At 42.2% G+C, this 17,370-nt stretch overlaps 2 protein-coding genes across 2 annotated transcripts in view; both read right to left on the bottom strand.

The window, feature by feature from the left end:
- Positions 1-5,868, bottom strand: part of rb1 (retinoblastoma 1) — a 20,291-nt gene extending 14,423 nt beyond the window's left edge. The window contains exons 1-14 of the mRNA XM_037119541.1: positions 5,598-5,868; positions 5,350-5,470; positions 4,825-4,945; positions 3,571-3,674; positions 3,231-3,365; positions 3,081-3,119; positions 2,890-2,939; positions 2,570-2,680; positions 2,181-2,326; positions 2,012-2,089; positions 722-831; positions 541-618; positions 202-289; positions 1-82 (exon numbers count right to left, since the gene is read on the bottom strand). The exon at positions 1-82 is cut by the window's left edge and continues 35 nt beyond it. Coding sequence (XP_036975436.1) covers positions 1-82; positions 202-289; positions 541-618; positions 722-831; positions 2,012-2,089; positions 2,181-2,326; positions 2,570-2,680; positions 2,890-2,939; positions 3,081-3,119; positions 3,231-3,365; positions 3,571-3,674; positions 4,825-4,945; positions 5,350-5,459 — 1,252 coding nt within the window. The 5' untranslated portion in view covers positions 5,460-5,470; positions 5,598-5,868. The remainder of the gene's footprint in view (positions 83-201; positions 290-540; positions 619-721; positions 832-2,011; positions 2,090-2,180; positions 2,327-2,569; positions 2,681-2,889; positions 2,940-3,080; positions 3,120-3,230; positions 3,366-3,570; positions 3,675-4,824; positions 4,946-5,349; positions 5,471-5,597) is intronic.
- A 1,077-nt stretch (positions 5,869-6,945) lies between these two features.
- Positions 6,946-16,601, bottom strand: slc6a7 (solute carrier family 6 member 7). The gene is made up of 14 exons (XM_037120562.1): positions 16,222-16,601; positions 14,157-14,388; positions 13,535-13,666; positions 12,575-12,785; positions 11,419-11,557; positions 11,176-11,310; positions 10,986-11,089; positions 10,768-10,892; positions 10,520-10,632; positions 10,260-10,397; positions 10,051-10,150; positions 9,726-9,844; positions 8,534-8,707; positions 6,946-8,378 (listed from the first exon to the last, which is right to left on the bottom strand). The coding sequence occupies exons 1-14, from the start codon at positions 16,285-16,287 to the stop codon at positions 8,208-8,210; spliced, it is 1,959 nt and encodes a 652-aa protein (XP_036976457.1). The 5' UTR covers positions 16,288-16,601; the 3' UTR covers positions 6,946-8,207.
- Between the last annotated feature and the right edge of the window lie 769 nt (positions 16,602-17,370).

Here is a 17,370-nt window from a genome sequence, read left to right as displayed (position 1 = left end):
CCTGACCGAACCTTTGGCTGAACGCCTGTCCGAGTGTCTCCAAACGCTTCAGCACATCTTGCGTCGGGTCAACGGTGCAATTCTGATTGCAGGAAAGACAGAAAAACAGAAAACGTCAATATAAGGTCTTAAGATGCAGTTTCATGGGTCGCTTTAATTAGTGAGTCTTCTTAAACGCTTAAAATGCTTCTAGAGACCTACTTTGAAATATGTAGCCAGGTTAGTTGACGGCTGGTCCCCACTGGAGGTGAGATCACCCCTCAACTGCTGAATGGAGGTCATTGCAGCTCTGATGAGACAACACAACAATCAGACAGTGCTGAGGTACAAAACTCACAAAATTCACACAATGACATTTCCCCAATAATCTCCATACAATACAGGAATCCCAGAGCAGTGTCAAATGATTGGTCTTTTAAATATTTTTATATATTTATATATTTCATCTTAATCTTGAATATTTTGCTAACCAAAGTGTTATTAACACCTATTAATCGCTTTATCTTTTTCCATGAAGATCAGGGACAGTTCTCTATTCACCTGATTGGAGTCTGTGGAGGGATGAGCACGGCATCTTCATCAGACAGGTTCTTCTTTGGCGTTCTCTCCACCTGTGATCTGAACACAGGAGGAGATTACTCAACACTTTTCTTAAAATTAATCATTTAATCATTCAAAGTCAACATCAAAACACTGAATAGTCAAGAAAATAATTACTTACATTTCGATTTTAGGCACAAGAACAGTCTCGTCGCCATCAAAAAACAGCCGTCCATCAAATTCTTTACTCTTGAGGTAGTGCTCTTCATACTGTTGGTTGATGTCATTCACCTGTGGTGAACATTACAGTTAAATACTGCCTGATGTACAAAATTAAACATTACAGTGCCCCACTTTGCACCAATGATATGCAAAATTGTTAAAAGAAACAGGTGCAAATATTTCACCTAAATCCAAACATGCTTAACACTAAAAATTTTGGAAAATCATATTGTTTTTGTTGGCAGCACTTGACCCGAGGACGAGAAAATCATTTATGGTCACAGCCTGGACATACTTTATAAAAACAATTTCACCGTTGAAGGAAGGCTGAGTGCATATTGTAGTCCTGGCTATCTTGAGCTCTAAATTCACCAAACTGCATTAGCTAAATACGGTTTGTAGATGTAAACTTGAACTGCAAGTGTACAAATCAGACAATCCAAGGAAAGAGAATCTAGTGAACATCTAGGGTTGATTTCTAAGAGCCTAAAGACTTGTACAACTGCTTCATTACACAAACATAAAAATCAACAACAATAATTCGGCTTTCATCATTGTTGGCCACACGGATGCAACACAACTTACAACTCACTTAAAAAACACCCTCGGTGTGGTCTGGAGTCTGCGTTGTACTTGTACGAGACACATCTACAGATTGCAGGGTGGCAGAGTCTGTCTGTATCTGCCCAGATCTCAATCTTAAAAAAAATAAATCTCTGAAAAAGGGTCCGTTCCAACTTGTCTGCCACTACTGCTGATTAAAACACCTGATTGAGTCTCAGACAAGATAATCAGAGCCAAAATCTTGCTCAAAACTAAATGTTTTTTCCAATTTACCCAAGCCGTTCAGAGGTCAAATAAATACAATGAGACTTATACATTATTAACATACAGCACTCATGTTAATAATACACATCATCTGTCTCTTGCTAGGGTCATGGAACTGTGAAACAAACATCTTCTTCAGGAGCGTTTTCATGTTAGCAAACAGAAGCATCCTGTCTCCGTTGTTTTCTCCAATATACTGCCCTGAGGCACTTAAAATGATCCCACGCCTGAGTATACATTTCCCCAACACCATGTATGTAAAAACAAACACATATGAGCCGCAAAGAGAACAACCAACAGCTGTCAGACACGCAAACATTCAACAAAGGCACCAGCCGGCAGGAAGACAAAACCAATGGAAACAGTGACTGAAGAGAAGTCAAATAGTAGAGCAGGTGTTGTGACAATAAGCCCCCCCTACCTGAGGAAAATCTGGAGATCTTGAAAGATCCAGGGAGTCCAGGAAAGCAGAGAAACTGGTCTGGTACACATTCTTCACCTGCACACACAATTTGAGTGTGAATGAGGCCAAATACACACAATAATAATAATGCTGACAGTGACATTTATACAAAGAGAGGGGCTCTGACCTCTTCTGCATTGCATTCATTCTCTGTGCACAGGGTTTTGAGAAGCTGCAAATCCACCTCGGGCACCATCGGTCGGGATTTGGCTTTGCTCTGGTTGCGACGAGACGTTCGTGTTGGAGGGCTCTGAACTTTACTGATAGCGGATTCTGAGAGAAAAACATTTAAAAAGGGATTAGAAAATCTCTGGGAGCCAAAAACAATACCAAAACATCCAAAGATGATACTCTGTTTTCTCATTTTGCATGGCTGGAAAACATGATAGACAGATTTTACTCTGTACTATACTAAAAACAACATAGATGTATAAATTGCACTGCAGGTACAATGAGAAGTCCTTAAACTTAATTAGGTAAACATAGAGGTTGAATCTGACTGATACTGAAACTTACTGTAAAGAGGCTGCAGAAGGTCTGGAGGGCAGCGCTTGATGCACAACTCTAGCGTGCAAAGCAGCAGCTGGAACGATATGACCAGGTCATCCTCCATCTGCAGGGCTCTTCCTGCAGACCACAAAGATGCAGAATATGAGAAACATCATCACAACACTGCTGGTTCAGACTAGAAACAACACAACCTTGAGGAGAAACATTTTCCAAATTATTTGAGCTCTGCAGCCAAGCTTCAAGGCGGAAGGAAAGATGAATTTCCCAGCCAGAGAGTGTGTGAACAGCTTGATCCGACTTGTTTTTGTTGTTGTGGTTTGACCTACCCTTGGCCAAAAGAAACATTGTCCAGCAGCTGCGAATGGTCTCCCTCTCCCTTGGAAAACAGATATTGAATGATTAATCAAGTATCTGTTTTACATGTCTTACTTTTAAGAAAAGCATGCAACTATGAAACACAAGACCATATAGTTAGTAATATCAGTAGAACCAAGGGGTAAACAGTCAATCAACGTACTTGCCATCGGGAAGCAAAGCAAAGATCTTCTTGCATGTTCTGAAGCAAAAAAAAAAAAAAAAGACACATTATCATCAGACACAATTGTGCCCATGAACAGATCTACTTGAATCAAGGACCAGTTATTTGTATTTTGCTGTGTTCACTTACTTCTCAAACCGTTGGTAGAGAGCCAGCGTCACATCATACTTCTTCTCCAGTCGTGTCAGAGCTGAATTCACCTTGGTGCTTATAGTATCCAAGTTCACATCCAGCTTCCTCACCAGAGTGAAAAACTGCTTCACACTTCAGAAGAAGATTCATTTGTGTGACAGATATAATACATTTCATAAAACCAAACAATAGGTTCAAGAATTAAATTGTAAAACTACACAAAGTGAAAATAACAATAACAGAAGCTTATTTTGGACCACGATGCTTGAAGCAAACCAAGTGTTTCCATTTTACAGAACATGTTACGAATAACTGTTCATGCACATCGAGTACTTACTTCAGACCGACTGCTTTCAAAACCTGAGTGAAGGTGAAGCAGGTGACATCCATGTCTGTGGCTGACACAAACAGACAAGCTCCCCACAGCCTTCTCTGACTGTCCTGGAAAAAAAAAACAAAAAAACAACACGATTTACAACTTTACAACAAATATTTTGACATAAGTTCCCTGACATCCTGGTGGGGAATGCCAATATTCTATTTATTAGTTTAGTTCATTTTTAGTGATTTATCATGAGGGGTGAAACTTCAATCCAACTGCATCAATTTCATTTAAATAGCATTTTGACTGAGCTTGACTTTTTATATAGAGACATCAGAAAAGCCATAATTACCCTGAGCTTTGTCCAACAAAAAGCATCGCAAAAACAATATGCTGCATCTAAAGACTGGCTTAAATTAATGTGTAAGCAACAATAATTAACCTAAAATCTTACATTCAGTCTCATAGATAAAATTGGTCACTTAAGTCCTGTGAGAGTCTCATCAAGACATCTGTCTGATTGTTGTGTGCAGTGCGTCAGTTTCTGATTCTGCACTCAGCTACAGGTTGAGGGGCATAAAACACACTGTGGTCTACCGTTTCTGTGTTATTACACAACAACTGTTTAAGGATGAAATAGTAAATGTTTAAAGGACTTCTGAGGAGGATCACAGACATGGAGTGATATTAGTTGCGAGGGCATCTTCATTTTAATCATTGTGTTTTATTCTGGGTGTCATCTTGGCCATTTTATTCTGACCAAACAGTAAAAACAAGCAGGTGATCTGTCGACTATGGGGATACTTTTGTTTTTGTGAAATTTTTTCCACCCATGTTTTTTCAACAGGCTCTAAAGATTACAGACCTACTGTCACATTTGATAACACAGATGTCCTGTAGAAGAAGGGCCACAGTCGCCAACATCGGCTGAGGAGAATGAGGTCCTTCAGGGTGCAGAGGACATTACTTCGAACATTTTTTGACAGGTCTGCTGTGGATGAAGCAGCACGGACAGGGACAGGAAGAGACTAAACAAAACAGGTAGAAGAGTCCTGGACTGTCCGCTGGGCTCCATAGAGGTAGTGGGTGCGAGGAGGATTTGACACCTCAACATCTTATTATCTGTATCTATTTTCCCTTTAACTTTATGCACATTTGTATGACTCTTCTTCCTGAACTTGCTGTATCTTGCTGTTGTAAAAAAGTGAATTTCCCCTTTGTGGCATGAATAAAGTCTATCTAATCTAATCTCTGTATCAAAACACTTACAGCTACTTCCTCCATGGAGTCCTGAACATTTTTCCACAGCCTCCAGGCACTGTCACACACCAGGTCTGTCACATGAAGGCTCTTGCACAGGGACACAAACTCGGCATCTTTGTCTCTGTGTCTAAAATCATGGAGACAATAAACAACCACAGTTTCAGGTCATTAAAACACGCTCCAGAGATAAACAACAGCCTCCCAAGTGCAGGACGTCCACACTGTCGGCTAAAATCAGACACGGGGTGTATTTGTGTGTTATTACAGCGTCTGCTGCGTCTTTCACTGAATGGATTTACTCTGTTGTTAGCTGTATGGGCGTGCAAATACACAGGTATTAGCTCTAATACGGGCCCGGAGCATCTAGCTAGTCAGCCTCTCGGTTTGTTACATAAGCTAGCTAGCAAGAGTAAAAACACAAACTAGCTAAACATTTAGCCGCAGTGTAAACACTTCCAACAGAGTAACAACTATTTCACGGGTTGCTAATGTGTTGCTGAAGCCTGAATGAGGAAGAACAACTTCTCTTACTTTTTCAGAGATAACTCTGGACTCTCCTTCTTCTCTGGAGAGCCACTTTCAGCACTGGGCTTCAGCTCCTTGCTCTGCGGAGTCCCAGAGTTGCGTTTTTTAGGTGGCATCTTGCTCTCCGCTGACCAAACAGGCAAATATATTAATTCAACACAGAACTTGGTTTTTGAAGGCGATAAATTCGGTTGACAAAGTTTAAAGCCCACTGCACACGACCCGTGGCAACAATACAACAAAACCTCACTCACTTCCTGAAACCGTGCTGAAGTGGGCGCTCGTTTTGCGTCACCGAAGCGCGCGGCGGAGTGCCGGTTCCGGCGGTGTCTCGGCGTTTAGACGCCCTCCAAAGTCAGTGTCCACAACCCCGTGTGAATTACCCTCTTCACGGGGCTCGTCTGGTTTTGTATCTATAATTAAACCCAGTTTAGTCGACACTTACATTAGATAAAACTGTATTCTTATGATAAACTCTCCGCTCTGTGATGGCACGCTGAGCGCAGTTTGTGTTCACCGGTATCACGTGACTCACCGCAAACGAACTCACCCAAACTCACTGTGAGAAAACGCGGGAAAAGATCTACGACACATCCGCTCATTAGCATTTATCCCGCCACGAGCTGTTGCTGCAGGAAGAGAGTAGGCGACTTTTAATATGAACTAATCTGATGTGATTATAAAGTCGTTACAATCAAATGCATGTTGATTCAGATCCATGTCTCTCACTGTTCACTCAGTTCGATTGTTTTCGCTTCTTTTTAATAAGTTAATGCGCACGTATTCTTCACTTTTTCACTCAATAACACCCTTTTCCCTCCACTGTAGCCTACAATCGATTCACTGATGTCACTGCAAAATGTTCTTCTTATAAATGACGGCATATGTGACGTTTTTAGTGAAGGACCATGGATTTAATGTGCATATCTTGGCTGCACACAATTCTTAATGCAACCATTGCCCTCTTGTGGTAAAGATCACACATTGTTTTTTTCAAATTGCTGTAAGAAAAAGACCTCTTTGATGGCTCCATCTGAAATATGTGTTTCTAACCTCACTTTAAAATGATCCCCTGCAGACCACCACACCGCTGACTGTAATGATCAACATTTGATAATTGTTTTGAAACTAATATTGTGAAGGTGTTACATTTTTAGTTAAATCTGACCTTATCTACTTGCTCATCTCACAGTCTCCACCAGACATTTATGAAAGAAATTAATACATTGTAATACACACTAACAGAATGATTATATAAAGATATAAAGACAATGAGAATATTTAATCAGTATGCACAGCAACATACAAATAAATGGCAACAAGGTGTACTGAGGCAAAAATTATCCTATAACGCAGGATAATAAATATGTCTTAATTGAGATGTCTTAATCTAAATCCACCTTAATCTAAATGGTAAATGTAGTGATCCTGCCTGGAAGAGAAAAAAGATAACCCTTCTTACAAAACACACACACAAAATTAAGTTTCATGTGACTGAAACAGTTTTAAATTGCGGACACTGAAGATCCGACAGGTTACTTTTACCCATCATCACCTTCTTATTTGCAGCAGGACACAACAGAGGGTCATTTTCATCAGTAGCCAGACATTAAATCTTTAGACATTCACTATCAAAACGCCAGTCCTCTGTGAGGGAAGTGCAACTAGTATGATTCACACGTTATTTATCTGGTTGTCTTACAGTCAATCAGTCACTTCAAAAAAGGTAAACGTGAGCTGTCTTTTGGTAATTCTTCATATTATTCTTTCCTCAATGTCTCAGATTTAAAATCAAATCTAGTAAAACATGCATAGTTCTGATTGTCGAATAACATTATAAAATGATATAGTGTGGCCAATATTGCAGAGGAATAAAATTTTAAGAACTAACTTTGATGTCTTCTTGAAGCAACCTCTCTAATCGGTGACATTTGGACCCAAGAGAGTTGTGAAAAATGTTTGCAAGATTGACACCGTGACAACAAATACACTCAACCGATGAGTACTTTTCCAGATAATACATTTTATCACAATGACTTAAGGAGGGCTTTCTGCTAATAAATAGCAACGTTTTAGTAAACATTAAAACCTAAAGCCTACATAAATATGTGTAGACACTCACTGACTTCACTATCACTTTTTGTCTAAAGATGATAAAGGATGGTTATGATACAATCGACAGATATTCAATACTATTGACAGACTTGTGCTGTTAATGTGACAAACTGAGCAATAAAGTTTTCAATAGGAGTGACCTTGAGTGTCTGCCATCATACCAACACAGGAAAAGTACGTAACAGTTCATTTGGCAAGTTATTTTTTAATGTATTTTTTTATTCTAGCGATAAGCTCAGCAAATTAATCCTCTTAAAATGTAGAATAGATTAAAAGTATTCCTCTGCGTGGTTGAGTCGTCAGCACTATTCAGTCCAGCAGGCTGATGACTTGAGGTCACATCTCCAGGTCCATCAGTGGCTGTTGAAGTATCAGTCGAGCATCACCGTATGTTTTTGTTCCTTGTACATGACAGATCTGGCAGCTCAGCCGCTGCTGACCGCTGCCAGTGAAAATTCATTCACTCTGCTGCTATGATAATAAATAAGATCAGCAGATACACTGCTAATGTCCCAGTGGAGTCCTAACGTGCCATCTATGAACCTTATATTCTATACAACATAAAAACAAAATCCAAAGGTTAAAAAATATACAATTTAAACACACATAAAAGTATAAATAAAGCAATTGATCCACGCTGCCCTGCAGGACACACAGTCCGGCCACCAGAACCTAGCTGGTGCACATATAAAATAAAGTTCTCTTCCTCTCAGTGACTCAGTTTGTCCATCACCGCTCTCTCCGGGCCGTCACGCCTGGCTTCCCTGCTCCCACGCCATGGCCGTAAAGTCCATGTCTGTGAGCGTGACAGTGAACGGAGCCTCTACTCTCTCGGGCTCCATGTGCTGCTGTGCTCCGGTGGCAATGTTCGCGTTGTTTACCCTCCAGGAGTTTAGAGGTCGGATTGATTTCTGGAAACGCTGCGCAAAAAAAAAATAAAAAAATAAGGAGGGGACAGTCATCAACCCTCCCAGTGTTATATCTTTAAACAGATGCAGCAGTGACAGCCTGTTCGAGCTGTGCAGGTAGTGTGGAAGGAGGTGTAACCGGACCTCACAGTGCTGGTGATACTGACCTCTTTCAGAGTTCCAGTTTCCTTGCTGATGGCCACAATGGCCCAGATGAGGATCTGTAGACAGCAGGTCGCACCTATGCACACGCCCAACGCTTTGCCCCACCGTGGATACACATAGGAGCCGTAGTGGAGCGGCGTGTTGTACATCTCAATGAAGATGTAGGTCAGGATGAACTACAGCCGCAAAGGGGAAAGGCAGAGTGAGAAGAGGCTACAGGGGGGAAGTCAGATTGAATGTCAGTTTCCACTTTTCAATTATTCACAACTGTGGTTGTTGAAGTTTTCAGCACAGCTGGCTTTATTTCAAACACTGATGTTACTTCAGATGGTAACTGAGCTATCATCTTTGTTCACCCTCAGATCAGGAACTCTTTAGTCATTTAATGTGATATTTTTACCTCACTGGGACAGCACAGTGTCTCTGCCCTCATCAAATTACCCTTCTGACTGAAAGTGCATCAATTCTTGACGACAAAAGGTGACATGAGACAAGCAGCCTTTCTGTAAATGGTGATTCTGCTTCTGGTCAAAGGCAGAAATAATAGAGAAAATGACGTAACAGGGATTTGTAACTGATACATACCAACGATACTGTGAGGCTTTAATATGAGCTTTAACTCAGCACAAACATGAAGGTCATCACACAGACACAGACGTGAATCTTGAATACAACAGTTCGTACTTTATTTTAAGTGACTCTCAGTCTGAAAAGTTTCTAATTCCCTCAAAAACATTCAGGTTTCGGTGCATCTCTACTCCCTAGCCTCCGTCATTTGAAGAGGTTTTGAAAAACAACAACAAACTCTTGCTAAATCAAATAAATGTGAGAACTGCTAAGAAGAAGAAGGTCATGAACTATCCCCTAAAAAGGTTTTTGCCACCAGAACAAAACAACCAAACAGATGTGATGACCACTTAAAAATCCATACACTGTACTCCACTGTCATGAAAACACAGCATTTGACTCTAATGAACTAGAGCAACCTGCCCAAGCGATATAGCAGAAACATGCATTCTCTTTAATTCCTTTAATCAACATCATTGCATTTGGATTTTGAGAAAAGATAAAAGATACAGTAATAAATATAATAATACATATTCTGAAAAGCAAAGCTAGGGATAACCAGTGCCAATGTCACACTGTACCTGCATCTACCAGAATATTGACATTTATACTGTTTTGTTTACTCACCAGCAGAAGAAATGGAGTGCACAACACCCAGCATGCTTTGAAGTAAAGCAGCACTTTGCCGCACCAGGGAGGGCAGTGAGAGATCATATCAAGTATGTCCTGACAAAACTGGTTGACTCCTATGAGAGCAGTTCATTAAAAAGGTGCATATTAGGAACAAGCAAGATCATCGGGACAACAGGGCATGACAAAAAAAAAATGCTCGATATCTTTGCATTTGTAAAATAGACACTGGATTTGATACAGACTTCACCACATGGCGGGTCAAGGAATGATGTGATGTTAAGAGGTTTCATGTGAGGGTAAAGGGTGTGAGATGGGCTACCATAGAAGAAGGAGATGCCAATGCACATGAAGAGGGTGATGATGATGAGGCCGAAACTAGTGCTGAAGGAGTCAATGAGAGTGAACCAGTAAATCCCACCCTATAAGGACACAGACGGCACGGGGAGTGAGATCATGTGAGACACAGACGAGATGCAATCTGTCAGCCGCGCTCCTCGCTCGCTAAAAAAAGAAAAAACACACACTCACGTCAGTCACTAACAGGAGACCCATCAGGTAGAAGCAGAAACACAGAGCACCCAGGAACATGGCCTTGTGCAGTGGGTTCAGTCTGAGGCGCGGAAACTCGTCCAGCACGGCCGTAGTGATGCCCTCCATGTTGCCAAACTGTGAAGCAGCAGCGTAAAAGGTATTAATAAAGGCAGACATGAGCATCTTTGTTTCTGTGTGTGTGTGTGTGTGTGTGTGTGTGTGTGTGTGTGTGTGTGTGTGTGTGTGTGTGACCTTACCAGCGTATCGATCCCCAGCATGAAGAGCATGAGGAAGAACATAATGGACCAGAACACCGAGCCTGGCAGCAGAGCGAGGGCCTCTGGGTAAGCGACGAAGGCCAACCCTGGACCTGAAGAAATAAAGGAATACATCAAGATCAGGAAGGCAATAAGTACATCGAACATAATTTGTTTTCAGAAGCAAAATATTTTTAATTGACAGAGATCCACAGGATCACTACACAGAATGAGCTCAGTAAAACTACCTGTATCCGCCACCTCCGCGACAAGCACTCCCTTCTTCCACGCCATGTGACCCAGGATTGAGAATATGGCAAATCCTGCAAAGAAGCTGGTGGAGCAGTTTCCTGTGGTGATGATCAAAGTGTCCCTGAAATCCAAAGAACCGTGATCAAAAAAAAAAACTGAACCCATCATGGCTGCAACGGCAGCGCCAACATTACAGCAGAGCAGAAAAACTCACCTGATGACGTTGTTGTCGAACTTATTGTAAGAGGCCATGGAGAGAAGCCCTCCGACTCCAATACCTAAGGAGTAGAAGATCTGAGAGGCTGCGTCGTTCCACACCTGAAAGACACGGACAGGAATATGCTTAAAACGAGGAAAATATCTTCACACGCTCCTCAGCTTGTCCAGTGCATAATCAGAAGTACCTGTGCGTTAGCTAATCGGCCCCAGTCTGGTGTGAGGTAGAAGGCGATGCCCTGAAGCGAGCCCTCCAGTGTGGCTCCTCTGATGATCAGGACAACGAGCACAAAGTACGGGAAGGTAGCTGTTACATAAACCACCTGAAATCACAGACAGCACAAACATTATGTTTGGCAGAAAAGGACAGGTTTGTGTGTGTGTGTGTGTGTTTTGCGAGAGATGACAATAACAACATTGTGCTGGTTCACCTTGCCAGAGCTGCGGATGCCCTTGAGCATGCAAAGGAAGATGACGATCCAGGCAGCCAGCAGGCACAGGGCCAGGGGCCACCGGACAGGGCCCGGGTTGTGAAGGCCCTCGCTGTGCACTACACCCAGCACACGCTCACTACAAGACACATGAGTCAAAGACATATTTTTAGTCCACCAGAGCAGCTCTAAAGTAGCAGAACGATCAATAACATCTTGTAAGAAGCCCATATCTATAATCTACTGGCATAATGCGCTGTAACACATACAGTATGTAATGCATCATAAGAGCTGCTGTAAGCCTTCATAATGTAAAGTTCACAGTATAATGTAATATAAAATGTATAAGCAGTCGAAGGCATTACATACATGATCACAAAATTTTACAACATCAAGTGTCATAAATGCTTAGGACTGCTTAATCCATTTTGCATAAAAGGTTATAAAGTCTTATGAACACAGAGCTGTGAATGTTTCAGCGTGTGGTTGGTTTGATGCCGTAATGCCTCCACAAATAGCTCGACTGAAACATAAAGGATGAAATGACAGTAAACACGCCAGTCAGCAGAGGGAAGTGAGGAGGGGAAGTCTCCACAGGGTGAGTGGGCAGAGTTCGATGCAGAAAGCCTCTGAATGCCTGCCACACCTTGTCTGTAAGCTCTTGTGATAGGGTCAACAAACAGATCTAAGCGAGATGTTGTGTCTTGCTTGAGTCCTTCAGTTTGTTTGCTGTGTGTCAACAAACCTTTACTATTACCCAAAGAAAGCAGACAGTGAGCTGTCATCACGGCTGACCAAAACAACCTTTTCATCACGTTCATGACGCTGTTTCAAACTTACATGCAAAATGGATCCAGAGAACGGAGGGGTAACGGGGGAAGTTATCTCAAAGTATTGTATTTATAATGCCTAAACATCATAATGATGCCGGTGTGATATTTCAGGAAGTCCTCGTCCACGTTTACTGAAAAGGTAATAATTTAACCAGCTTGAGGTGTCCAGTCATTGTTCACAATATTTGTCTTTGTTGAAAGTATGTATTAAAGGAGTGGTCACATGTGTGATATTTCATAACACTTATTACTGGCATGAACAAAACAGGAATATAAAAAGTTGTACAAGAGACATTTTACAGTTTATGATTGATCTTACTCACTTCCAGAAAATCTCTGTGGGGCTGAGGAGTTTACCGGTGGAGCTGTTGCCGGTTGTGCCGTTACCACAGAGACCTGCATTGGCAATAGCATCGCAGGACCAGGGCAGAGGGCTCTGGAAGGAGCTGCCCAGGTAGTAGAACGTCCACGCTATAATGACGTTGTAGTAGAGACACACCAGCGTGGACACACACAGCATCCCGATGCCAATACCTGTGGGAGGAGACGTAACCTTAAGCCTTCAGGTACGTGTTATTATTGTGAACGGATGCTGTGCAAGATAACGCCCTCAAGAAACAAGTCCAGTTGCCAACGATACAGCAATTAGAATCTCTACATATGTACTATTACTATTTCATGTCGTGCTTGTCACCAGAAGCTGTTCATTCCATCTTAATACACTTGAAACTCATTTCCAATTTAAAGTGACTGAGCCTTTAAGACAAAACCTGCTTTTCTGGCTCTAATTTTGGCTGTAAGAGAGTTCCGGCTGGTTTCTCAGTCTATATTTAGCAACCGAGGTGCAGAGCTCTCAGGAATGCTTAGCGTTGACTTGTAGTGACGTACGGTATATGCATGACGTAGAGTGGTGATGTGGCACGCTGGTGTGAGTCAGCAAGTTATTGTCCTGGACTCTGAAGTGGAGTGACTGGTGACACAGGCATTTTTGGTGTCAAAAATGCCCCCCGTCCCCCACCCCTCCCTCGTCGACCCCCACCCCCGCGGGATCCTGCTGACTCAAATCATGACGAATGGCTCAAACTGGATGCTCCAGATTGCAGGAGAACTACTATATAACTGTGATATTATCTCACACCATATAGCTAATTAACATTCAGCATCAAGCCACATTAAATCACCACACTGACATAATTAGATCTAAAAGGATTCCAGGTTGTGTGTCTCTGAATTCTCTGAGGATAATTACTGGGCTAAAGAGCAAGGACACAGGAGGGCAATACCTTTGAGCAGGGGGCAACATTTCCACACGGTGATGGGGCCGGCTGCTCCGTACTGGCCTAAACTCAGCTCCATGAGGAAGAGTGGAACCCCCGTGAAGAACAGCATTATGAAGTAAGGGATGAGGAACACACCTGTGGAGATTAAACAGCTTGATGAAGGGTGACGTGAGGGGACAAAAACCAGTGAAAGGACATGTCTTATATGGGTGAACGGCCTGTAGAGGCAGGCTAACGTCTGTGTGGGTGGCAGCTTTACAGACAAACGTTATTCTGCTTTACAGTGAGTCAAGCTCCAACATGCTTGATATCAGATGCATGGCACGAGAGGCCGGGCTAGAAAGGCAAGACGGTATGTGTGCTGTGTAATCAAGGAAAACTGTCTCTACTTATAGGATTAGTGGATGCTTTGTTTTCGACTCCCAGTGCCAAAGGCATGCTGTGGATAGCTCTGGACTGTGTGTGCAAATAAGCCAGAATGATTAGGAGGAAGGCGCGCACCCATGGGCAGGGCGAAGAGTGCCTCTTGCCCAAATGGGTGTGACAAATCACTAGAGACGCACACCGAGGCATTTTAAGCGCCCGAGATTTCACAGGGGAATGGACATGCCGGCAGACCGCTCACCTCCTCCGTTGCGATAACAAAGGTAGGGGAATCGCCACACGTTCCCCAGTCCCACGCAGTACCCCATGCAGGAGAGCAGGAACTCGTACTTCCCTCCCCACTGCTCCCTCGGGATGACCGGGGTCGTAGTGGGCGCAGGACTCGGGGGTCGAGATTCAAGCTGGGGTGCAGATGTATCCGCCGCGGTGTGGCCATTCTGAGTGACAGTGTGGCCGTTCAAGTGTATGGAATTCTAGAAAAAAAAACACAAAATCACATATTTGAGACAGTGAAACAAGAAAGGCGAGCTGGCCAATTCCCTTTGCTTTTTCATGACAGGGGAGTCGAGTTGTTTAGATGCGAATCACGTAGAATATTAGAGAAAGTTGATTGTCTTACTAAATCTTTGATAAAGCTTATTGTCAACATGGCATCAGGTGTTCAAACCACCAAGCAGACTTCCTCTTCCCTCCTGCAGGTCATCCATTTCTAAACATGAGAGGAACTATTTTTCTCATGTCAGGTAGCAGAGAGGAAGTCTGATTCAGATAACAGCAGGGCTTCTGCTTTAAACACTGCTGCTGTCATTGTTATGTGTTTAAAGATTCTAATCACACAAACACAATAAGCCTGGTTTGATTAAGATGATGCCTCCCGGTCTTGTGTCATCCGAAATGTAAACTCTTTCAGATTTCTTGTATCTTTAGCTTTAACATGCATGAAGAGAATATATGTTATATGGTGCATCGAGACATCAATGTCTGATACAGGAAGTTGAGGCACAACAGAGGAATACGTCAGACCGGCTGCAGCACTTATGGAACCAAGTGTGGTTGCAACTGCTGTGGCAGACAAAAAACTATTACTGTAGAACGGAATACCTCAGATGAGCCGATGCTCACAGTATGACTGTCAAACCCTTGAACCAAAAGGACCAGTGCGACTGAATGAATCGCTTCAAAGACCGTGCTGCCAGTTTGCTTTTAATGTAGTTCATTTGTAGCATTTGTAAAATGAATATTACAAGGGAACCTTACATCTCTACCCATTAACGGTCATTGTCAACATCAGTTTAATCGGCAGTAAAACCCCCCAGTTATTGTCTTTTCCATTTATCTAACTAGAAACGAGCTGTGGTGAGATGAGAAAGATCTCTGCAGCATCACTTGCAGTTTAACAAACATACGTATAGTGTATAACTAAAACTATTACTAAACAGCAGATTTTTACAATTGAGTTGCTGGAATTACTGTCAGCTGCAACAATGAGTCCACAGATGAAGTAATAAATCAATTTCACTTCTAAATGCTATATTGCTGAAAATAAGACTATTGTACCTTATTTACATTTATGTTTAGGGAATTTAGCAGGTCAAAGGTCAAAATTAGTCCTGAATATGGTAAAAAAAAACAAAAAAACAAAAAAAAAACGGCATCATGGCATGAAGCTACACCCTGGACAGGATGTAGACATTTGTTATGTTTCACATACATGTAAAAAAAAAAAAAAAAAGAAAGAAAAGAAATGTATGTATTCATTTCAAATGAATGAAAAACTAAATATTAAAGCTCTAATATCTATTTAACTAAATCAATGAGTATGCTAATAATAACAATCATCAAGTGGCATTTAATTAATTTGGTTTGTTTCCAAATATCAAACTGTGCATACAGGAGGGGCCCCTGAACACATCTGGGCCCTCAGTAATGTGTCCATCCACTACCTGACCCTGGCTTCACCTCTAATCAACTTTAAAGCCTTGATGCTGTTACATAAACATCTGAATGTGACATCATGACAGCAGCTGAATGCAGTTTTGTGTGTATGCGGTGCTGAAGCCTGAGAAAGGTCCCGTGTGTTCGGCTTTATCTCGACCTGTGCTGTGCGCCGTGTGCAGCGGAGAGGAGACAGTAATGTGGACGGACAGGTTGGACGACTTCATCTCAAGACATTTTATCTCTCTCTGCCTCCACCTCCGGCAGCCCCCGGAAGCTGAAAGTAAATCTCTCATAAAGAGTTTCCCACATTGGTTTCACAGTATTAAACCGGCCCCGACTGTGTGTTTTGTTGTGGACAACAGACCTACCTGCCCTGTGGTCGCTCTGGGTTCAGCGGGGCTCCCGGGTGCCGCTTTGCCGCTTTCGTCGAGCATTTCCCCGGCGCGGCGCAGGTGCTGCTGCTGCTGCTGCTTCACTGCTCTGTCCGTCGCTCGTTTATCCACATTTTACTCGGTACAGGCCGGTTGAAGGTTCACCTCGGTGGTGTTGTGTTTTTTTAGGGTTGTGGTTGAAGGCAAAAAAAAAGTACAGCCGGCGTTTACCGAGGAGACATCAACGATGACGATAAAGGAAACGGGGCCGGTGGGCGGCGAGGTGAGATGGCAGGAGGCAGGGCGCAAGTGCAGCTCAGACACGGAGGAGGAGAAAGCACCTCCTCCTCCTCTTCACCTGGGCTTTGTTTAATGTTTTGGGTTGGGTAACTACAGGAGGTTACACCTGGGATGGGTAATTTGATCACGCATAGGCGCAACTTAGTCAAACACCTTGTTGCCAGATTCGCCTTTTTTTTTTCTTCTTTTATTTTGAAAGGAACTTAAAGAGCTCTGCTTGATCGCAGCAGCAGCAGGCTGCGTGTCGGTGCACTGACTCAGTGTAACTAAGTACTTTTACTAAAGTGCTTTCTGCGACACCACTACTTTTTTTTTTTCTTTAAGGCAAATATTGTACTTTTACTCCACTACATTTATCTGATAACTTTAGTTACTTTGCAGGATGCACGCAGCAGCACACTTTTATAATAAATATATTTAATCAGCAATTAGACAACAAAATAATAAAAATCTGAATCAGATATATCAGATGTACACACAAGGACAGTTACTTAATATGGCATGTTTTTATTATATTTATTTTCAAATTGTTATTGTACTATTTCCAATATCTCCTTATTATTGTAGGCCAAATTGTTTTATTGTTTAGGACTTTCTCTTGTGCTGCTACTTATTTCCCTCTGTACTGCTGTGTTACCTGGGAATTTTTCCCATGGGGAATCAATAAAGGAACATCTTATCTTATAATCAGAGACAATGTAAATATTGAGTCCACTGATCCATTGACCCAAAGTGTACAGAAGGCTACAGTATAATATATGTGTATTTTTTACTTCTATCTCTACTTTTCTTACATTATCAGTACATTTAATGGATGAAAATTACATTTAATACATGCTTTAAGAC

Source organism: Acanthopagrus latus, chromosome 13, assembly GCF_904848185.1.
Source record: "Acanthopagrus latus isolate v.2019 chromosome 13, fAcaLat1.1, whole genome shotgun sequence".
Classification (NCBI taxonomy): Eukaryota; Metazoa; Chordata; class Actinopteri; order Spariformes; family Sparidae; genus Acanthopagrus; species Acanthopagrus latus.
The sequence above is the reverse complement of the archived record's forward strand: the minus strand, read 5'-3'. Positions and strand labels throughout refer to the sequence as shown.

Coding starts and splice junctions, on each gene's coding strand:
- slc6a7 (XM_037120562.1), bottom strand. CDS start 16,287: ATGCTCGACGAAAGCGGCAAAGCGGCACCCGGGAGCCCCGCTGAACCC. Junction 13,667..14,156: donor TTGTTATCGCAACGGAGGAG/GTGAGCGGTCTG, acceptor TAATCTCCACAG/GTGTGTTCCTCATCCCTTAC. Junction 9,845..10,050: donor TGGCATCTCCTTCTTCTATG/GTAGCCCATCTC, acceptor CTGCTCTCATAG/GAGTCAACCAGTTTTGTCAG.